Source organism: Eubalaena glacialis, chromosome 3, assembly GCF_028564815.1.
Source record: "Eubalaena glacialis isolate mEubGla1 chromosome 3, mEubGla1.1.hap2.+ XY, whole genome shotgun sequence".
Taxonomy (NCBI): Eukaryota; Metazoa; Chordata; class Mammalia; order Artiodactyla; family Balaenidae; genus Eubalaena; species Eubalaena glacialis.
The window spans coordinates 63,444,339-63,467,821 of record NC_083718.1 but is presented as its reverse complement, the minus strand read 5'-3'; the positions used below and the strand labels follow the sequence as shown (position 1 = coordinate 63,467,821).

The following is a 23,483-nucleotide window of genomic DNA, read 5'->3' as shown; positions in this document are numbered from 1 at the left end:
AAAAACAAACATATAGAATGAACATAAAAGAGATTATGGATTCATTTGAAACCTGCCTAGTGTTGCCATTAGATGAGGTAGAATACAAAAGATCAGAAAGGAAATGAGCTACTTTTGACATTCCCACTAGCCCTTCCAACATCACATGTACTAAGATATCCACTCAAAGAATGATAGCCAAAGAACTAGGATGGGCACATAGTGGCAATTCAATAAATACCTGCCAGTGGATTGATCGATCTTACCTACCAAAATACTATCTACAAAATTTTGCTTCTCAAAAATACTGTTGTCCTAAATGTCATTATTACTACCATTGGCAATAAGCTGGCATGTCAGCACATATTTCTTAAAATAACAAGTGTTCAGCATAGCTGGCCTCTGGAAGTTTGAAAGAGGTAGAGTCTGCCATACTCATTAAACTATTTGTCAGGGAATTTCAGGCTATTCTCCTAAATTTGTGGATAGAAAACTAAATAGAACTCAAATTTAACTCAACTCAGGAAACTGAATTTAACTCAGACAAATGTTATTAAGCAACAGTGACATTTGCAAAACACTGTGCTGTGCTTCCTAGGGAGTACAGTGATGAAAGAGACACAGTGCTTCGTGCATAGGGCGATAGGTCTTCAAGAGGTATCAGTCATGATTTATCTTTTTATTTAGCTTCCAATAATGAAAATATGGAATATTTACACTGCCACATCATTAACAGAATTGTAACTTATATTTCACAATTCATATAGCTGGCTTCGTGTTTAGCGTGTGTATTGTTCTAACACATTTTGGACATTTACATATGTGTCCTCCTTTAGGTCTTTGAGTACCAGGGCATTACCTTGTGACATAAGGAAGGGGAAGAGTTGGTATGCCTGTTGCACATTGCTTCTAATTGGGATTGGTGTGGATTTCATGGAGGAGCTGACACTTGAAGTGGTCATTGGGGTTGGATGGGATTTTGACAGGCATGTACAGTGACTAGCTTGCTGGAAGATAGCATCAGAACTGCCTGTTCCTTTTCACATTACCTCTGCATGCTGGAGCTACTGCTGTCCATTGTCCAGAAGGTCTGCATCGGAGAGCACTGTCTCCCATGAGTGTGAATCCAGCTTTGCATCCAAAGTGGCAAGTGGTATTCAAACCAAAGGTTCCCAGATGATGCTGACAGGACATTGTTCCTTGCTTTGGAGTGACGAGGGATGGGCATTGCACCTCTACAGTAGGAGCTGATACTATGTCTGTTGTGAGAAAATGTTTCAATTTAGAGAGCTCCCAATTAGAAGGAGCACAACAGAGTTAAGACTGACATGGAGTGACTGCCTTCCACTCCTTTCATAATCAGGGAGGTTCTAGCAATAGCTCCTTAAGGAAGTTAAAGAAAACTATTAAAATCAGGTATGGAAAACCAGATGAGAAAAATGATCTAAAATTGTCCTTGGAGAGATGATTCTCCTGGCTAGAAGAAGAAATTGGAGGGGGGGGGGCGCGTCAATGTTACTGATATTCAAAACAAAACAAAACAAAACCAGAATAATTGGTGCAGAAATATAAGAATGCAGTAGAAAGAGAAATATGTATAGGCCAATTGCTTGCTCAGTGCTGCTTTATTGGGAGGTGGTATTGTCCTCTGGCCAAAGGTCAGCATAAAATTTGAGGCGTGGATATTGCCACTGGCTGTCACTAACTTGCCACGTGGCAGAAAGATGGCAGTTGGCACCCCTCTCCACTTCAGTTCCTTGATTTGAAACACTGGACCAGTGACTCCACCCCTAGTGCTCTCTCCTGGCGATAAAGCAATGGAAACCATTCAATCGACTCAACAAAGCTCTTTGAGACAAAGAAGCCACAATTACGAAAGAAAATTTGTGCTTAAGAATCGGTGTTATCTTTTATTCACAAATGTGAAAAAGTCCTGTCACTCCTTACACATTTTTTAATCCAGGCTGTGTTTCCTAGACCCCAGTAGATAACCCACTTCATGACAAGAAGTGGAGCTTTCACAATAATAATGATATCATGTGTACCCGTCATATACTAAGAGTGTATATAAGTGTTTGTTATTTTTGTTGAGGAAATTTCCAGAAGAAGAGCTGTCCCGGCAAGTGTATCCTGTTTTACCGTCACACGTCGGTCGGGGTGCTGTCCATCTTCCAGAAGCTGTGCATTCAACATGGTTGGACCCCTCCAGCTTAAAGCCCTCGTTACAGGAGAAATGGCAGGTGGAGCCAGCAGTGAATTCTCCATGAGTGTCAGGACAATCCAGGCTTCCCTGCTCTGGGGCAGATAGTTCTGGACACTTGATGGCTGGAGAATCAAATCAAGAATGTCACAATCTCCAAATTGATTTGGAAGCCCTGTTTTGCACCAAATTTATTCGTTCACATTTTCAACAAATATTAACTACTTATTGACCTCCCACTGTGTCAGGTGTTTTGCTAGGTAGCAGGCATTTCGCAATGAACACAGCAGGTCATGAAGTACAAAGGGCAGGGGGAGGGATGGTGGGCTTGCAGAGAGGAGTATAGGGCGAAGTCACAAAAACAAAGAAGTCAAGGATTTAGGCAGTCATACTCAAGAATTCACAATTTCATCCTCTTCTCTCTACACCTGCTGCTTTAGAGACCTCATAGCCTCCCCCCAACTCTCACTGTCCTATCTGTATAAATGTAGTCCAGGTTTTCACTTCTGTCTTTCCTCCTGCCTGAGACTACTTCCGGTTAGATATCCTGCTGTCTCCACAAATTCAACACGTCTAAACCTGAAATGATCATCTTGGGTCCTAAATTACTATTTCTTCTGTTTGGAACCCCAGGCTTTTTTTTTTTTTTTTTTTTTTTAACCACAGTTTCATAGCACAGGAAATCTCAAAACCTCCTGGTGAAGCTAGATTAGTTCCTGGGAAGTCCCTGAACCGACCTCAAGTGTTCTTGCCACTGGTTCTTGGCTCGCACTGCCCTAAATTTCTTTCAATTTTTACTGAATAAAATCCCACCTATCCTCTAGGATCCAAATGAACACAGCCTCTCTAAAGCCTCTGCTGATCACTGCAACCTGAAGTCTTCCCCTCTGAACGCATCAGTTTTTTCTTTGAACTCATAAGCTGTCATGTCACATGTCATCTCTTCCCTCTTCTCCTGGATGGAAAGCTCCTAAAACCCAAGAACCATAAATCTTTGTGTCTCCCACAATTCACACTGCAGGATCTCAAGAGGTGGTGCTCAACAACTATATGCCAAGTGGATGAGCAAATGAATTTTTAATTTACTATTTCCCTCAAAAACTGTTTTGATAAATTACTGCAGTTACCTATTTCTCTTAGGATCATGTCTTTCTCCCCACGAAGGTCTCTGACATAAGACTGTTATTTATCAACAAATATTGGATTATTGACAAACTGAGTGACTGTTCTTTCTTTAAATCCAAGGCTATCTGAAAGCAATGCCTTGGTCAGATAAGGCTCATTTTGCTTAGCTATTTTGCTTTTTTAAAAAAATCTCTTGAAGTCCTATGTAATGCCTCATGGAAAAGTGATGTATTGGCTTTTACATATTGGCCCACGTGCTTTTTGGTGGCAGGCTGTTCACTGAAGGATTGTGGATTTTTATTGTGTGAATCCATTCAAATAGCCAAAGTAACATACTGAATTTCAGTTTAGAACTCTCAAATTTTTGAGTAATTAATAAATCCATGCCTGGCAGATCAATTCCATTTATCAAACATTCATTAAACATATCTATTGGTGTAAGTCATAGACATTAAATCATTTATGAACATTTTCACTAAAATAACTTTTTCAAAATCTCTAAGAATTTCATATTTAAACCCAAGAAAATACATAATGTCAATTGCATGAGAGCAGGGACCTTGTCAGCTCTTTTCAACACTGTACCCCAGGCAACAGTGCCTGGCACAAAGTAGGGGGTCCAAAAATATTTGTCAAATGAACGAATAAGTTAGCACAATTTAATTTGGACACATTCTAACACGTATTTTTACATGGTGTGAAAAGAAACAAGAGGAGTTACTATTTTAAAAAATTGATTTAAGTGACCCCTAGTATACAAAGAGAATTACTACAGCATTAAATCTACTTGGAGGATATTGCTTTGGTCTCAGTCTTGTCAGTCTTTTTCTGACAAGGTTATAGATACAGTCTTTTGTAGCTAGGAAAGTCTCTAATCCTTCTTCTGTAAACATGAACCTTGTTGAATCTAAGGACTAACTTGTGTAAGGAAGCATGTTTTCCTGTCTGAGGGGCAGCCTTGGTGAGGTTCATGGAAGCCTAACCTAGAACTGGCAAGTGGTGGGCACTCAGCAAACATGGGCTGAATTAAATTTGTGGAGTTGTCAAGGAAGTTGTTGGAGTGAAGGGGCCTAGTGCAGATGTAGAGGAAGAGATTTTTACTAAGGAATGACCTCTGTGGGTAACTTTAAAAAGTAGTCATATTCTTGAGCCTACTCTAAAACTTTACCAAAACCTGAGTCATTACAAGAAGAATAGAAAATGGATAAGGGTTGCTTTTATCACCATAGTTAATGCTCTGTATTTGTGGACTTAAAGGCAGTGCTGCCTACTAGAAAGGTCTTCACTGATGTTTTTCTGTAATCCATGAAGTAGCTGTACATGATTGCCTGTGAATTCATGAATTATTGGGATCACTGGCACTCTATTATTATCTTATGACATATTTAGTTAATTCTCTCTTTCTTTGTATTATCTCTTTTTACTTGAGTTGGATACAGTTTTGTCAAGAATTTTTTGGAAAGAAGATATATTATAAATAATAAATTTAATTGAGTTGGCTGTTCTAAACTCAAATTTTAAAAATAAAGGCTAGGAATCTTCATGGAGTCAGAGAAATGTTGGGGGAGTGGAGAAATAAAACAGAGATGTGAGCGAGCCAGGCCAGAGCTTAGAGGGCACCAGTTTGCTATATTTTAGAACTTGGATGAGCAAAGATGTGGCAGAAGGGCAGAGCTAGGATTGGGGTTTGGAACCAGGACCCATCCCTCCCCATCAAGGTGAGGTTGGTCATTAGGAGTTGGGTCCAGCAGCCAAACATGGTCTCCAGAGGGTCAATGACAAAGTGATTGGGAAAACAGTAATCTGTGTCAGGATAGTGGCTCAACAGGTGGTGACGTGGGGGACACAGAAACCGGATATAAGCAATTCAGCACTGCTTAGGTTCAGGGAAAGGAATTCAGGTCCTGGGGGGTAAAGGCTGGGAGGAGACTGGGAAATACAGGCAGAGCTCAAGTCCTAGAGAGACCAGGAAACTGGCATTCTAACTAAAAGGGAAATATCTGTGGACCTACTCAAAAAATGGAACCTCACATTGTGCTGTGAAGTAGGAGACTCAGCATTGCACCTGCCACACCACCCCTCCTTACTTGGTGGCCCTCAAGCCCCTTTGATATAGCCCAGGACTCTGAAAAACACCATGTGAAAAATCAAGGTTCAGTGCTGAAGGGTTAAAAATTCATGGACTCAGGCATATGGGAAAAGAAGAGGAACTATCTGCCTAAATCTAGAGAATAAATTTAGAGAATGAGGTAGAAACACAGGTACAAAAGCCAGAGCTAATGATCAGGTGCACACAGGGTTGACAATTCCAAAGCCCATAGTTGACTAAAGCTGCTGCCCCTGGTCAAGTTTGATTCTAGACACTGGGCAGGGCTAGGCCTGAAGGGTGGTGGGCAAATGCCACCTCGTGTGGAGAAAAGGAGGTGGAAAGGAGTGAGGGGAAATGGGGGCTTCAGAGATTACAGATTTAACAACCATGTTGATTGCATATATGATTTAAACTTTAGTGAGATATTTCTTAGGGTTTTTTTATTCTTTAGCTTTAAAACAGAATGTGGGAAAACAGAGCTTATGATAAATGCCCATGGAATAAACAAACGAGTGATTGAGAAATAAGTGATGAAGCCCTAATGATATCAGTCATAAATGTTCTAGATTCCTCCGGTGGCTTGTAGTATATCTTTTTAACAGCAGGTGATAGCATTTTATGTCCTTTAGTCTACAGAATTCGTGTCCAGGGAAGAGACCTCCAGAGTTGTTTTTTGTTTTTTTTTTTTAACATCGTTATTGGAGTATAATTGCTTTAAAACGTTGTATTAGTTTCTGCTGTGTAACAAAGTGAATAAGCTGTATGTGTACATATATCCCCATACCCTCTCCCTCTTGCGTCTCCCTCCCACCCTCCCTATCCCACCCCTCTAGGTGGACGCGAAGCACCGAGCTGATCTCCCTGTGCTATGCGGCTGCTTCCAACTAGCTATCTATTTTACATTTGGTAGTGTATATATGTCAATGCCACTCTCTCACCTCATCACAGCTTCCCCTCCCCCCCGCCGTGTCCACAAGTCCATTCTCTACCTCTGCGGCTTTATTCCTGTCCTGCCCCTAGGTTCATTAGAACCATTTTTCTTTAGATTCCATTTATATGTGTTAGCATACGGAGACCTCAGAGTTGATCTTGTCCACTCCTCTCCTTTTGGAATCGAGAAAATCAAGGGTGTGACATGATGTACATGGTCCATGACTCCATGGAAGAGCAATACAGGTCTTTGGATATTAATCTAGTGCTCATTCCACGAGAAGGAATAAGTGTTTAGCTCTTTTCACTGATAGATTTCTATCAACATATTTTCTCATTTGATCACTCTCATTCTCTCATTTGATCACTCATTTCGGCAACTAGACAAGAGCAGTGGAAAAGAGTAAATTTACAAGTGACTGACCCGGGATTTAGAAACCTGCCACTGTGTGGCAGTGTAGTGTAGTGTAGTGGTAAAAGCTCTGGTCCTGTAATCAGGCTAGACCTGGGTTTGAATCCTTACTTCCTATCTATTGGATCTTTGCCAGCTATTTATCTTCCATGTCCTCATCTTTAAAACGGCGAGAGTGATAACCATGTTAAGGATTGTTGTGTGGTCTGAATGCAAAAATGCATATGAAATAGCTGGTACTTATTTACACAAGCAATAAAAATTAGCTATTACTGCTGGTATAGTACACAGAACAATAGAACAATGGCAACTTTTGAAAGTAAACATGAGCTATAAATTAATCAATTCATAAACTTCTATTTTAGAGCATACTATATACTAGGTAGGTGTCAGTCAGATGTTTCAGGGGAATCAAAGACAGATAAGATCTGGCCCTTGCCTTTGAGGATCTACTAATTCATTGTCAATAGGGCTTGAGCTTGAATAAATTTAACCAGTAAATGATAAGCTTCAATTCAACAGATACTTGTCACACACCTACTTTTTTTTCTGTCTAGTTGCTGCAGGAAATACAAAGGGGAATGCGGCACAGTTCCTGTCCTCAAGGAGCTCATAATCCATATAGAAGTTGAGCGAGGAGAAACATACACAAATAGTTAAACTGTGAGATCCTTGAGGGGCTGGGATGAAATCACATCCATCCCTGAGTAAGCTCAGTGTCTGGGGCTTAGCAGTGCTCAGCGAAGGTGGATGTGGGAATGAATGAGTAAGAGTGTAGTAGAAAAATTCTTTATAATGAAGTAAAAGTCCCAGTAACATAGCTGAACTTCATCACTTACTAATAGTGTGAATTCCGACAAGTTACATAATCTCTGAGCCTCTATTTTCTCATCTGTAAAATAGAGACAATACTGCCTATCCTCATTATTTTAGAATTGTAATAAACATCAAATGTCACAGTGATGCTAAAACACGTTATAAAACTATGAAATGTTTAAAGTTATTATTATAAGACTATTCAGAGAAGACTTCCCTGGTGGCGCAGTGGTTAAGAATCTGCCTGCCAATGCAGAGGACATGGGTTCAAGCCCTGGTCCAGGAAGATCCCACATGCCACAGAGCAACTAAGCCCGTGCACCACAACTACTGCCTGAGCTCTAGAGCCCGCAAGCTACAACTACTGAACCTGCAAGCCACAACTACTGAAGCCTGCACGCCTAGAGCCCGCGCACCACAACAAAGAGTAGCCCCCGTTCGCCATGACTAAAGAATGCCCGCGCGCAGCAATAAAGACCCAATGCAGCAAATAAATAAATAAATTTATATATAAAAAAAGAACATTCAGAGAGAGAGAGAGAGAGAAAAGCTTTTGGTCTAGATTGTTATGCTTTGTGGAGAAAGCTTCCTTTAGCTTAAGAACAGGTTTACCTGAATTCCTGATGATCCTCCATTCTATACTGTTACTTGAGAAGCTGTAAGAGAGGATAGACCCATGGTCCTACCGTCACACGTTGGTGGGGAATCTGTCCAGTGTCCAGATGGAGTACAGTCCAATCTTTCCGGTCCAGATAAAGAGAATCCCTCATCACAGGTGAACTGGCATATGGCCTTATAACTGGAACCTCCAAGAGGCTGGACACAGGTCTTTGTTCCATTCTTCGGGTTTGGGAGAGGTGCGCAGGTAACGGCTACCGTGGGCGTGGCCGAGGAGGAGAGAGGACGTTGTTTTAGAACACAGCAACTTAAATCAGTGTGTGTGTGTGTGTGTGTGTGTGTCCTTAACGTACCAGGGCAGCATGGGGTTAGAAATGATTGTTTGAATTTCATGGTGCTTTGTCACCAGGTAGAAGTCTTGTACATGTGAGATAGCAGCACTTGACAGTGGATTGGTATCCTGAAATGCTCACCCCCAAAGAGCTTTAGAGGTGATTTAAAAGGCAGCTGGTGCTTTGTTGGGAAAGATAGTGATGCAGCTCATGTTAGTTGCCCCTAGACAGGAGAAGGACTGGCTGTTTCCTTGATACCTTCTTCAGAGATAGACCTAATCACCTTGCCATAAAACAATGACAAGTGATTGGAAATAGGGAAATGGAGTAAAATACTTTTTCCCCTTCCAGAAGTTCCTTCCCCCAACCAAGTGGTGGAAAGAATCTGGGTCCAAAGCCTGCCTCTGTTACTTACTAGCAATGTATCTCTAGACAATAAGCTTTCTGAATCTCAGTTGCTTCATCTATGAAATGGGAGAAAAAACAATCCTTGCCTTGCAGGGATCCTCAGTTATATAAAATAATAAGTTAACTAAATCATAGGCAAAAATTAAATTAAAAAATATTTTAACAATCATGACACAAAGTAGGCACATAATGTAACTGGCCATCTGCAGATGCTCTTCCCACCAGTCTCATCCTACAATGACCAGCCCCAGATGACCCTACTTGTTCACCTACAAAAAACAGTAAATAAGATCTCATGGTTCTTTGCCACAGTTTATCCATGTGGAGTTTGTGGTGCTAGAGGACTTGATTTGGTTGGAGATCATGCTGTGTGACTTTTGGCAAGTCACTTAACCTCTCTGAACCTCAATATGTTCACCTTTAAAATGTGGAGAATAGCATTAAATAGCTCCCAGGATTTTTACAAGGCTAAAAAGTGAAAACACTCTGTATGCAAATGTTAATGGCTGCCAAGATATCCCTCAGCCAATTAGTGAAATAAAACTCAGATTAAACATATTGGCATTAAAAAATGAAGGCTAAGAGAACGTATGGTTTAGGGTGTTTCTTCTTCACTGTTTGGCCTGATTGGGTAGTGTATGGCTTTAGACCAGAGACAGTGGTGGTGTGGATGAACCTAGGGCCATTTCCACTGATTTGAACTGCTTGAGGTTTTGAGAGCATTTTCTATTTCTCTTTCTCTCTCTTGCCTTCCTCGCTTCTCCTTTCCAGCTACATTTCACCCACAACCCCCTAATCTCATCCCTTTGTCGAAAGACCTAGTTATTTTCTGCCACTTGAAAAGTGTTTTTGTATTCAGTGTGGGAGTGGTGGGTAAGGGAGAGCAGACAAGTCAAGAAGCCTATAAACTGTAAGGACAAATTGGGAGGGTGTTGGTACCATGAGTCCGTTTGCAGCTCTTTTGTGGCCTTGCCTTCTGATAGCTCGGGTGGGGATACAGGGGCAAGGGGGAACTTGGAAAGGGAAATTGAGAACACTCTCTCAAGAGCATTACAACAGCTTGTGAGTGCAAGCCTCGTGGTACCTTCCTGTGCAGACCACATTTGGGTATTTCACTTGATGCTCGCCCGGCAACAAGAGGAGAAAGTTCGGTCAGAGTAAACAAAGAACTAAAAGCGGAAGGGAACTGGAAGGTCACAGGAAGCCATGGTGAGTGTGAGCCTCCTTGCTGTGAAACACCCACAGGCGGGCCAGTGTGGGGCAATGAACTGCAATCTGTGCCCTGAACAGCCCAGGGTTGTTCGGAAGGGTGCTAAGCATTGTAACCCCTCCTCAGGGACTCCAAGTTCTTCCCCAAAGCTGTGTGGACTTTGTAGTATATCCAGCCTTCAGTGTAGCCCGGGTGAGAGCTGAAGAGCCAAGGTCACAAGCCTCACCTTGGTCTCTGCAGACCCAGCTCAGAAGGTGTGCCCATCCCTAGCCCCTGTGGCTTGCCATGCTCTCTTGTGCCTGGGGCTAAAGGACATGCAGTTCTGTTGAGTTGGTCAGCCCCTTTGTTCGTTCGTTCGTTCATTCATTCACTCACTGTTGACCTAACTTAACAGTAGTGTGTACGTGTGTGTGCATGTGTGTGCTTGTGTGTGACCTGAATAGCAAGTGGTTTCCTTTTTATTAAAAACATGTTTCTGCCTGCTTTCACTCATGTTGGAAGTGGGTACGAAGTGAAAAGCAAAGGCAAACAATGCAGAATTGGCTAGTATTTTACCTACCTAATTTTATTATTAAAATTGTATATATATGCATCATAAAAATACTAATCCCATGGAGGAAAACGTGGGAAAATATTGGAAGAATTCATACAAGAATGGAGAAACATAACCCGTGTCTGTTTTAGGGTTGGGTATTCGGGGGAGGTATTTAAGAGGATTTTTTTGTTTCTCTATTTTCTTATTTTTCTGTAGCTTTTATAAATAAAAATTTTATTTTTTAAAAGCAGTATTTGCCATAAATATAAGTAAATAATTGGATACATTGAGTAGAAAAAGGAACGGGGAGTATAAAAAGCGTGCCTCTGTCCTTCAATTCCTAAACACAGATGATCAGAACCGGTTCTATTCCATACAGTAACTGCCTTTACTTTATATCAAGTGTAATGCAGATAAATATGCTTATGCTGAAGATATACTTTTTTTCTTCTGAGAATCCTGTTGACCTTGCATGTACAGATTAGTTTCTTCCTCTTTTCATCAGTCTTCACTTTATCCTAAGTGGATCTCTCTAGTCTTACACAGATCTCGGAGGATGTTTGCAGCATCCTCCGAGATCTGCAAGATCTGCAAAGTGTAAATTCTGCCCCTCCCATTCCACTATTAAACCCGGGAGTTACGCCCCATTCCACCATTGTACTCCGTGGTTCCTAGGAGCAAAGTGCCAGATCAGTCTTGGAACCACCATCCTGAGGCCAGTCCTTCCCTCTGGCCTTCTTTCCAGATACTATCATTAGCCAAGTGAGAACAGCCCACCTGGTTCATGGTAGGAGCCTTCATGTCCTGGGAAAGGCCCCAGGACAGAGTTGGCACCAGGCCACCACCCCACCCCCCTGCCACCGTCCTGTTGCCAGACATCCTGTCGCTTGTGGTACCTGCCTAGCCCCTGAAGGCATTTGCATTTTGGATCCCTGGGTTACCTGATGACAGTGTTTATTCATTTTCCAGTCCATTTCAAGTTTCTGTCCCCTAGACAGTTACCACCTTTAAAATACAGCTTTTTAAAATAAGCCTACAGTTTATTTCCAAGACACTGGAAAGAATTCATTTTACCTTGGCATTCTGGAAAAGGAGCATTCCAGTTTCCCGTGTCCAAGCACTGCAGCACACTTGCTCCCGCCAGGAGCGAGCCCTCATCACAGGTGAAGCTGCAGGTCGACTGGTACCTAAAGGCACCAAAGGGATGAGAGCAGTTCACCTGGGCCTTGTTTGAGGCTGGAAGATACTGGCACTGCAACGCTAAGGAGTGAGGAAGTGAGAAAGTAAGGGAGTGAGGAAAGTAATAAACAAGTACTCATTGATTTCCACCCCTTAACTCTTTCTAGTGCCAACAAGAGGGATTTCTGAATTGGGCATGTTTAACCTGGAGGACGAGAAAAGTGTCATATAATCCCAATGCCAAATGAAGGACTTTATGAGGAAATGTTGAGCCATTGTTAAGCATTTGGCAATATGTATTCATAGTTTTAAAAATATCGTACTTTTGGACCCAAGAATCTATGCTAAGTATGTAACAAGATGCATATCAAAAATCAGTTCAGAGAATTTTTATCATGATATTATTTGTGAGAACAAAATATTGAAAATGAACATAAATGCCACTAATTAGAGGCCGAAAATTAACTATCGTGGATCCATGAAAGGAATATGATATATTTCACCTTGGAAAGATATGGGAGGTGTCTCAATGTACAATGTCAAGTGAAAAAGCAGGATAAAAATTATATACACACCATGATCTCAATCATATAATGCAGATGGCCATAAATGGAGAGAGCACATGTATTCTATATATATTAAGTCTTTTCTCATCTTTAAAAGGGGAGCAATAGTTTTAACTACCTCATGGAGTTCGACTAAAATGCTCAATAAATATTATCTATTATTATTATTACTAATAGTAGTAGTAGCAGCAGCAGTAGTAGCAGTAGTAGTAATAGTCTTAAAATCATTATAGCTATGCATCAGATGCAGGCCTTGAAAGTCAGCGTAGAAAACGCTAGGAAGGCCTACCAGGGGAGTTATTGAAACCACATATCTAGATGCTTAAGAGAATAGTCAATTCTCTCTTCTGGATGATTAGACATTTACCTGACTGGAGACAAGAATGTCTCCAGTGACCCCTTAAGACCGTCTGCTTTTAAGCATGTCAAAGGGCTCTCTGTGTCTTTGTCTCTAAGACAATACATTCCCAGTACATCCCATTCCCCTCGCTAAGCCTCACCATCATGGTATATGATGATCTATTCCTCTACTGCCTCATTTTTTTTCTCAATTTTTTAACTGTAGTAAAATACACATAGCACAAAACTTATCCTTTACCACTTAACCATTTCTAAGTGTACATTCCAGTGGGATTAAGTACATTCATATTTTTGTGCAACTATCACCACCATCCATCTCCAGAACATTTAACAGCAACTACCTATTCCTCCTCTAGGCCCCAGCAACAACCATTCCACTTTCTGTCTCAGTGATTTTGACTACTCTAAGTACCTCCTATATGTGGAATCACTCAGTACTTGTCTTTTTGTGATTGGCTTACTACACTCAGCATAATGTCCTTGAGATTCATCCATGTTGTAGCATATGTCAGAATTTCCTTCCTTTTTAAGGCTGAATAATATTCCATTGTATGTATGTATATACCACGTTTTTCTTATCCATTCATCTATGATGGACACTTGGGTTGCTTCCACATTTTAACTGTTATGAATAATGCTGCTATGAACATGGGTGTATACATCTCTCTTCAAGACACTACTTTCAAACCACTGCCTCATTTTAAAATCAGGTATACTTAGACCCAGGGTTCACATAAATTGCTTGGGATCTCACATGAAATGCCAGTATTTTCACTTCTGGGACATAAATTCTTTGTGGGGTACCTCTTGTAAAAAAAATAATCTTCGTGACTTCCCTATGCCTCAGTTCTTCAAGAGCGAAATATTGAGAACATGAACTATTTAAAAGAGATCACTTTGTAAAATCAGATCAGAGACATATGATTTACAAGGTAATGTTATGATCATTATTTTACCTACATTTGTAAAGCTCATAGCAGTTTTTTTAAATAAATTTATTTATTTTATTTTATTTATTTTTGTCTGCGTTGGGTCTTCGTTGCTGTGCGCAGGCTTTCTCTAGTTGCAACGAGCGGGGGCTACTCTTAGTTGTGGAGCATGGGCTCTAGGCGCCCAGGCTTCAGTAATTGTGGTGCATGGGCTCAGTAGTTGTGGCCTGCGGGCTCTAGAACGCAGGCTCGGTAGTTGTGGCTCACAGACTTAGTTACTCTGTGGCATGTGGGATCTTCCCGGGCCAGAAATGGAACCTGTGTCCCCTGCATTAGCAGATGGATTCTTAACCACTGTGCCACAAGGGAAGTCCCTCGTAGCATTTTTAAGCTTGCATTTACACACATTAATCCACAACCAGTAGTGAGGCGGGTAAGGGAGATAATAGCACTCTTATTTTGTAGGTGACACTGAGTTTCAGAGAGACCAAAAGCTTGTTGCCAGGAAATGACAGAACTGGACTAAATGTCTTGTCATTACCCTTCCACTGTTCCATGCTGTTCCTCATGCATAATTCTTTCCTCCCAGCACCCCCTCCTTCATGCCAACTCACGACATCCATGTCAGTCCATGCCTTGCGTTTCAGGATACTGTAATGAACACATGCCTAAGACTGCCCTCACTCACCACTTCATCCCGAGTGCCCACACAAAGGGCCTGGAACATAGTAGAGTCTTAGTGAATGTTTGAATAATAAATGAATGACGGAACTAAATGCACATGCTGATGCCTTGAATAAGCTGAGAGGCATGGAAGCAAAGTTCTGCTATCACAGTACCTTGACAGACTGGGGCTGGCGCCGTCCACCGTCCCAAATCAGCACATCGAACTGTGCCAGCTCCTCTCAGTGTGAAACCCTCAGCACAACGAAAGCTACAGTTGGTGTTGTACTGAAATGATCTCGAAGACAGGGAGCAATCCATGCTTCCATGCACAGGACTCTCCAGAGGCTCACAGGCAATGGCTAAATGGAAAAAGTGATTGTCTGATACTGGGCAGTAGAAGGGCTCAATTCTTTCTCGGAAGAGCCCCTTGAGAGACGCTCCATCTTTTCAACCCACATTGTCAGTATATGCAGAACCCTAAATCCTCCTTTTTCGAAAAGAGGTATCTGCCGGGAACACCTTGCCATGCCCCTCTTTACCTGGATCACTCACCTGCCCTTCGAGTCTCAGCTTAGACTTCACTTTCCTTAAGAAGCCTTCCCTGCCCACCCCAGCTCGGGCTAGAAGCTCTTCCAGTGTGCTCCCACAGCCCCTGTTCTTGAGCTGTTCATGCATTATTGTAATTTTGCCCCTTAGACCGCAGTCTCCTTGAGGCTGGTGTCATTCTTCCAGAGTTGTATTCCCAGAGCCTGGCAGTGTTTCGGACATTGAAGGTGCTCTTTAAATATTTATTGGCAATATTTGTGAAATTGGATCTGGAAGGAGGAGATATAGAACAGACTGGACTTTTAAGGAAAAAGCTGGAACAACATAGCTTATTGTTGGCACTCTAATACCGAGCCCTATAAAATGATCCTGAAAGAGCCTTGTCTCTTGAACACAGGATGTCATCCTAATCAGACTTCAATTGCCAAGTGAGTGCAGCCCAAGGTCAGTTCCTGAGCACAATTAAGCCCCGAGTGACCTCAGTTCTGATAAAGACTGGCTTCCTCCTGCTCTTCCTCGACAAAGCATTTCATCTCCAGGATACTCCTGGAGTTTTTCAGAGTATAAAGACTACCTGTACACTGCGACCTTAGACCTCTGTTTTTTACAGAATCAGGGCATTTAAGAACCAAAGACCCTCTAGTGTTTCTCGCTTACTTGGCAGATGAGAAAAGTGAGGTCCAGAAATTTTAAGTGACATCCCTAAGGTCTTATATGTAGACAGTAGTAGAGCTGCGTTTATAATCCAGGTCTCCCGGGAATTCCCTCATCCAACATTTCATTTCCCCCCATCCTAGTCCCCATTTTTGCTTTATAAGATGAAGGTGTGAGGCAATTACACAGAATTCAGTTTTGTGGTATTAGCTAACTGCCTAGAATTGTGTCACAACCTCTTTTTCAATGCAGTGTTCCTTTGATCCTTTGTCAAAGGCTACCACTGAGGGCTATGATGAGCAATCTCTCTCTGTGTTCTAATAGCCACTGTTCTGACTCCATCTGAAGTATAGGAAGGATGCTGACCCACAGCTTCTATACACCAATGAGGCAGGGAGGGAAAAAAGAGGCAGAAACAAAGGCTCTCTGCGAGGTACGTTATACAAGCTATTGAATTGTATGCTTTTTATATACTTCATCCTCATTGAAGCTCCTTGCAATTCGTAGCTCATTTCATGGAGGAGAAAACCATGCCTCCCGGACGTTGGACAACCTGTTTCAGTGCCAGAGCCTGGAGGAGGTCATCCTGACGTTAAGAGCCCTTGATCTTTCCACTGTGCTGTGACTCCTTCCCGGTGCACTGGGGGCTGCTAATGAAAAATCCTACCCTCGAAGGCTGGCAAGGGTGCAGTCCCCCAGCCAGGGCCAGTGCAGCAGAGTGTGTCCCAGCCCCTCACTCGATGGTCAGGTTCACATTCAAATTTGCAGCTGGAGCCATTGCAAAGGCAGTGAGGGGATGGACACAGTCCAGGGTTCCTTTGCTAGGGGCTTCCGGGAGCTGACACTGCGTAGATGGAGAGAACAACCAAGGACAGAGAGAAAGGTACTGAGGAAGGAGAAAAACCATGCCCACAGCTAGAGAGCAATGGTGAAACCACCTCTGGAAATCCAGGTGGCGCTAGGAATCTGTAAGGTTCAGGAGACCCTAGTGATGTTTGTCCAGACTTGTATGTAGTACCAGGCTTCAGGGGGACCTAAATCTCTTTAAGATAAAAGACTCCTTCAAGCTTTTTCTAATGTCCTTTATTCCCTTTACTGCTATAAACCTGTCCTGGTAGGTCTTCTAGTGTCTACTTACAGATGTAGATGCTACCCTTTCCCTCTTATGTGAAATTTATGAATGAGGTCCTTCTGAAATTGCTTGAGGGCAGTGAGTTTGGGGGAAAGAAGGACTTTTAAATTTTGTTTAAAATAAGTAGTAAAATCAGCCTCTTTTTTTTTTCTAGAGCCTGACACTCTTTTCCTATCCCAGATGAACACAATCTAGCTGAGTGGTAGGTAAAAGGAGAGTCAAGTTGTGGTGATTCAGGCCAGTTTCTCCATAAGCTAGCCAGTTTCATCTGTGCTCCCAGCAAGAACCAGGTGCAGTGGACATTATACATCCCCAACTGCCTGAAACTCACCTTTACACACTGGAGCTGGGGCTGTCCACACCCCCGAGGCTGTGCACTGCACCACCTCTGGCCCAACTAATGCAAATCCCTCTTCGCAACTGAAGCTGCAGCTGGACTGGTGCTGGAATGCTTTTGCAGAGTGGAAACAGGTCATGCTTCCTTGCTCAGGAGACCTCAGGGGTGGGCACTGGACAGCTAAAAACAACCACAGAACAATGGCATGAGACCTTAGATTATGCCTAGCACCTTGGAAGCCTTAAGATGCTGCAACAGCTGTCTGCATCTTCCCAAAGTGTCAGGCAGGTGATGAACTTCGGTGGTTAAATGGTACTTTCAATAGCTGTTTGGAAAGATCCAAGCATCCTTTTGTCGTTTACTTTTTAAAGAAGCAAGGTAAAATTATCAAATTAATAATACCCAACCCCTAAATCATTATTGCACTCTGTTCACTTTGCAATTAACGAAGGGAGAAGGACCCTTTTGTATTGCTTTTGCCTGAGAATCAAGAGCTAAACGGACTACCTCACTCCACAGATACAAAATCATGAAAATTAAAATTAGTGTTACTCTGGTTGCCGGGTAAGAGTCACAAGCAGAATTTCCCATCTCATGTAGATCCTCATTATTTCCCTTGTCTTTTAAATGGGGGGAGCTTGTTCTCCCCTCTGAAATTCTAGTTGTGAGTGAAGATGGAAAGAACTGGGTCTACATACCTACACACTGCGGAGGTGTATTCGTCCAGATTCCAGAAGCCAAACATTCCAGCTTGCTGGGTCCATTCAGTGTGTACCCTTCAGCGCAGTGGAAGCTGCACTCTGTGTTGAAAGGGAAGTTTCCCAGAGGGTGACTGCAGTTCATGAGCACGTGTTGAGGGAGGTCAAATTCGCTACACTCTGTGACTGTGGGGACGAAATATTGATTTCTTTCTTTGCAGGTGGAAAAACAATGTCAGGTTTGCTACAAGCTGAACTGTTTGTATAACCCACCTGAACCAACCTCCCTGGACTTCTAACAACCCAACCTGTTCATCTTTAGCTTTGTATTGGTTGCAACTTGGGAAATAATCACTCTTTCACTGGTTTTTATTCCCAACAAGCAAAATTAGCCTGAAAGAGTTCTCTTTGTTTTACTGCCTTTTCATTTCCCTTTTACCTTTTGAGATTTGGGGAGGAAATGCTCTCTCTAAGAATAAAGTGTTTTAACCCAGAGTGTGTGTCTCTGACAGTTTGAGTGAGGCAGACTGACAGATGGTAGAGAGAGGCCCTAGGACTAGCCTTTACTCACTGGAGCAACTCCAACATGATTTTCTTCCTGGCATCGCCTCTAGCACAAGACCGATGACCACAATACTATCAACAAAATAGTGGCCTCACCATATTCACATTCTGGTCCATAGAATCCAGGGTAACAGGAGCAGGTGTAGTTTCCGATGGTCTCAATGCACTCTCCTTGCTTGCTGCAGGACATATCCTGGCAGGAGGCTGCATGGATACAGAAGGGTCAGAATCATGGGCATTCCCAGGAGGTGGGAAGAAAAGCTAGATTCTTATTCCAAGTCACAGACTTAGTCCCACTTGGGTAAGCTTGATCTAGCCAGACAACAGAAAAACCCCAGCATCCCCTGGAGAGCCAGCTTGTTCCCTGTGAAGGACACTGTCGGAGCCTGCTGGAGCATTCCCTGGCTTCTATTTTAGGCTGCATTTAGTGTTGCCTGAAGAGGGGTTGCCATGTGTGGACACAGAGGGACAAACGGAGCCACCAATACATGGGTAGACAGTGAAACTCCTCTGTGTGGTACAAAATAGGGTGTGGCTTTTAACTAAGAGGGTTCATAGAGTTGTATTATTACGGAAACTCCTATGACAAATATCACAGCATGGAGGTTAGGAACCAGGGGTGGCAGGGGTCGTGCATGCATAGTCTGAATCCACGCTCCACTCCCTAATATTCTGTGACCTCAGGTAAGTTACTTCTTTGAGCCCAACCTGCCCAATGTTAGGGCTAAAGCCCTTCCACCGTTGGTCTGTTTTAAGTCTATGCCCGACACCACATGGCGGAGGAGCAGAGGAGCTGAATGAGATGTTTAAGACCTACTCATGGTCAAGGACAGATGACCTTATGGGGAGCTGTGGCACAAGTCTACATATGCCAGATTTAGATGGTACAGAGATGACTGGCCTGCCAGGCCCTCCTCACTAAGTCTATGCCACTTGGGTGACAGCACAGAGAAGGGGCAGAGTTTCTCTCCTGTAAGAGACTTGTTGAGGGTGTATGCACTATGCCCTTGGTGGTAGATTAGTATTAGAATTGATACCATGAAAGCACTGAGAGTGTTTTTATTGATGAGGTCATAGCTGGGAGCAAGGTCTGTGGCTGGACTCTTTTCTGGTGGTGTTTCCTAAGCCCAGCCAACCATTGGTCCACATTGGGGTCTATCACAAGAGGCAATCCATATGTCACATAGCAGGTTGTGCTATTTGGTCTCTGTAGTCCCTCTTAACCCTGAGATGCTGTAGCTCTATTAGCCATGCAGTGTTCTACAGCAGGAAGTTCCCATGGCAGCCAGTGAGTTTGGTGAAGCTGCACTGAACCACTGGGAAGGGTTCCAGGTAAAGAGAAGATGCAGGAAGCAACAGGAGCTCCTAAATAGAAGTTTGGTCCATGTCTTCCACCCTATTCACCTTGACCCACCAGTGCCTTACAGTAATACCTGCCTGCCCTATGCTCTCGGAGCATAAAAATTTTGTCCTGTCTGTAGCTTCCTCAGGATCTCAGAACTCTAGGAATGGAAAAACAGCCAATGTTCTGTATTCTATTCCATTTCAGGGTTTCCAGGCAGGTTAATAACTTATCTATTTCTTGGATCTCCAGGAAAGAACATAATGGTGATTCAATGAATCAATCTTTTTTTTTTTTTCCTTGACACCTTGTTCCGAGGTCTAAGCAATCCTGACATTTAGGGAATTATTTCAGCTTAGTTTTCTTGCTGCAGTGTAGTGTACCTATCTATTTCTCATCTATCTTCCACAGAGAACTGATAGTTCCCTACATTCGTTACATCTTGGATGGCAAAATGGCAATCAATGCCTAGAGTATTGTATTCGTGGAGGTGGAAGCCAACTGTGTTCGGGTGAAATTGTACCAATTAGTGACGCCTGCCATTGTTGCAGGCTAGAGGAGTGGCCTTGTTCATTATCATTCATGCCAGTAATTTTCAATCTCTTTTCTTCCTCGCAAGCTTTGTTGAGGAAGACTATCTTGCAGATATGGAGGCTGAAGTTTGAGTGGGGAGGGGAAGCAGTGGCTTATTGGAACATCTCGTGGCAGCCAAGATAATCTGATCAGGACAGTTATAGGGAGGCATAGCCCAGGAAGGGTAGGGAGCTGACTGACAGAGCAGTAGGGTGAGCTAACCCTCTCGTAATGTCCATCCTGGCCTCTAAAGAACAGGTCATTATTTTATTTATTAAATATAAGAATAAGTTATTTGTAAAACGAGATCTGACTACATGACAATGCATGTATGGATATGTTTCTCCTCAGCTAGGAGGCTGTATGAGGAGAGGGAGAAAGTACAGGGAATACTCTATACTCTGTATTCTGTTCCATTATTGTTGAGGGCTTCTGAGGGGAGGTGTTTATAATCTAACAAATTTAGAACATACATAGCAGAGGGTGGCATCTGTAAGGCGATTTATTGAAGAAGAAGCTTCAGAGTATTCAGGACTCTCTTGCCCAGGGCAGTCCATACTCTCCCTAGCTACAGTGTTTGTATGCTACCCAGGGCAAGGTGGGCTCCTCTGGATGGGAAGCCACATCAGAAAGATGGAATGAGTTCTGGCACGAGGCGCATGACCACAGGAAGACCAAGCTTTCACGCAGGTCTGCTTACTCTGGAATCTGGAGAGTGGAGAATCAAATATACTCACAGGATCTCACCTTCAGTTACCTCTTCCCTTTCCTCACCCCTCATCCCCTACCAAAGTCCAATGGACCTGGAGATATGTTCCTGTTGAAAGGAATCTGTAAAGCACTGTCATCCTTGGTCATGTTCTCAAATTGCCTCCTGAGAATGTTGAGCAAAGAGTGTGGTCGCATATGTGGCTAAAAATACCACCTTTGGAGTAAACATGAGTTTGAAACTGGCTCCATCATCAAGGAACTTAGAATCTTGGGCAGGTTCTTGAATAGCTCTGAGCCTTTCCCTCATCAGCAAAATGAGGGCAGTAGAAGGAGCTGATTGATGAGGTTCTCATGAGGACTAAATACAACTAATACTAAATGGACTAACGACACATGAATTAATAGTAATGCCTGGAACGTACTGATGTTCGATAGGTATTAGTTACAACTGTATCTCTTAGAGGCAAGGCCAAGTTCCCTCTCAACTTACACAGTCTCTTATTCTAGGGCACAGTGGTACAAAAAAGCTCTGGACATAAATTTTAGGAGACAAATTTCCTGAGCATCTATTTCATCAATTATACATTAGAAGGGTGGACCGGATGATATTTAAAATTTCCTTCTGGCTTCAAAAGGCCAGTTTTCTCTAATCCTGAGCTTATATCCTTCAAGGTGCTCAATAATGCTGCTTGATTGACAGTTTACTCTTTGTTTTCATGTCCCTGACTTTGAGACTCAATGCTATTGACTCGGGGGCTATATTAATGAAGCAGGGAAGGCATTTTTTTTATAAACAGTCAGATTTCAGAGCAGAGAAGGCCCTACCTGTATAGCACAGCGCCCGCTTTTTCTTCCCACAGGGCTCGTCATTCCACTTGCCAGGGGCTGACGAACTCTTGATGTAGATCTCCACGCAGTCCTGATTGTTCTTCTTGTTGTTGGGCTCGTTGTCAGCCCAGTTCTCAGCCTCCTCGGTGAGAGTCTTTCTGGTTCCCACCCAGGTCCACTGGTTGTTGATCTTTCGGATCCCAATCCAGTAGTAAGAACTGTAGTAAGGTATGGCCTCATTGAGGTAAGCAATCTCATTTTTATTCTGGATAGCTACTAAATCTGTGTAGTACTTCTGGCAGAATGCCCGGGAATAATTCCATGAATATGATTTGTTGCTGTAGTGATAGGTCCACGCTGCCACTTCTTTCTGGTTAATTAGCTCTAAGTAAAGGAAAGTGTGGGTCAGGTTAGCACCCCTAATGAGAAGGAGATTGTGAGCTTAAGTACACTTCTGTGTAGTCAGATGAGTTGGACTAGAAGACAGATACCAAAAACATGACCGTTTTATGTCTAATCTGGTTGTTTTAAGGAAAGAGAGTGGTTTCCATCTTTTACTTGAAAGTATACATGAAGTCGGAATAAGAAAATGTCCTCTTCTGAGGATCCTTGGTATTCAAGATCTGGAATCATAAGATACCAGAGTTGGAAGGGACCGTAGAGGTCATCTAATCTTCTCCTTTTATAAATGGAGGAGACATTAAATAATTTGCCCAAGCCCAAAGTAAATGACATGGAAAATGTCTCAATGGCTGCCTCATATCTCCAGGTGCTACCTCTTCACATGGAAAGTAAGATGCTTTATGATCTGGCACCTACCTGCTGGCCCAGCCTCATCACCCACCATATTTACTTTTTTAGCAAAACGTTAAGTCCCACTTCCATGCCTTTGCACGTGCTCTTCCTGCTCTTCTGGCTGCCCTGCCCGCTTAGGCGTGGTAACTTTCCTCCCCTACTTCCCTGACTTCTTCAGGTGGGCTTGGTATTCAGCTCGCACTGAACCCTTCTCTGTCTCCACCTCCCTTACTGCCAGGTATTGCAGCATCTGTCTATATGACATGGGTCGCATGTGCTAGATTTTGAATCCTGATGGTGGTCTCTTTTTACCTCTGGATTCTTAACACCAAGCACAGAGCCTGGCACTTAACAGGCATTTGCTCCATACTTGTTGGGTGAAACACAACAGGTCTGTGGCAGAGGCTCATTGTATCTCCCGGTTTGCAATCTTCCACTCATCCCACGGCTCTGGGCCGTTTCCCTTTGATAAATTACTCTACTTCCTCCATCTCTGCTTACTCACTTGTTAAAATAAGGCTTAAAACAGGCCTTTTAAAGAGATGTTTGTGAACTCAAATGAAATAAGGAATGTGCCCCTTAAAGGTATAAAGGGCACTATGATGCGAGGTATTGTTATCCTAGCCGGTGGGAGCTCACCCCAGCCAGAAGAGGCCAGTTCCCATGTGAAGAGGTGTACAATGTAAGCAGTCAAACCTGGAAATGGCTCTTTTTCCTGTTTACAAAGTCTCGTTCCTATTCAACCTTCTTCTCTGCTGCCCACAAGAGGGTCGTTTCCGTCTGTCCCTCCCTCACAGGCACCTCTGTGGCATTTTTTTGCCTGAAGACTTTATCCTGATGTCACCAGGGCTGCATATTGGCTTGCGTGGACTCTAGGCAATTTTGCCTTTGGAGTTCCCTTCCTCGATAATAAAATATTAAAAACTGTATTTTATAACTGCATTGGTAT

General features: G+C 42.9%; 1 protein-coding gene across 2 annotated transcripts in view; it reads right to left on the bottom strand.

The window, feature by feature from the left end:
- SELP (selectin P) overlaps nucleotides 1-23,483 on the bottom strand; it is a 45,380-nt gene that overhangs the window by 5,421 nt on the left and 16,476 nt on the right. Inside the window, exons 3-11 of one of the 2 annotated variants that reach the window (XM_061185740.1) lie at nucleotides 21,737-22,123; nucleotides 18,382-18,489; nucleotides 17,722-17,907; nucleotides 17,018-17,203; nucleotides 14,528-14,713; nucleotides 11,729-11,914; nucleotides 8,238-8,423; nucleotides 2,119-2,304; nucleotides 1,029-1,238 (exon numbers count right to left, since the gene is read on the bottom strand). In XM_061185740.1, the coding sequence (XP_061041723.1) occupies nucleotides 1,029-1,238; nucleotides 2,119-2,304; nucleotides 8,238-8,423; nucleotides 11,729-11,914; nucleotides 14,528-14,713; nucleotides 17,018-17,203; nucleotides 17,722-17,907; nucleotides 18,382-18,489; nucleotides 21,737-22,123 (1,821 nt within the window). The remainder of the gene's footprint in view (nucleotides 1-1,028; nucleotides 1,239-2,118; nucleotides 2,305-8,237; nucleotides 8,424-11,728; nucleotides 11,915-14,527; nucleotides 14,714-17,017; nucleotides 17,204-17,721; nucleotides 17,908-18,381; nucleotides 18,490-21,736; nucleotides 22,124-23,483) is intronic. The other variant, XM_061185741.1, reaches the window with a different exon arrangement.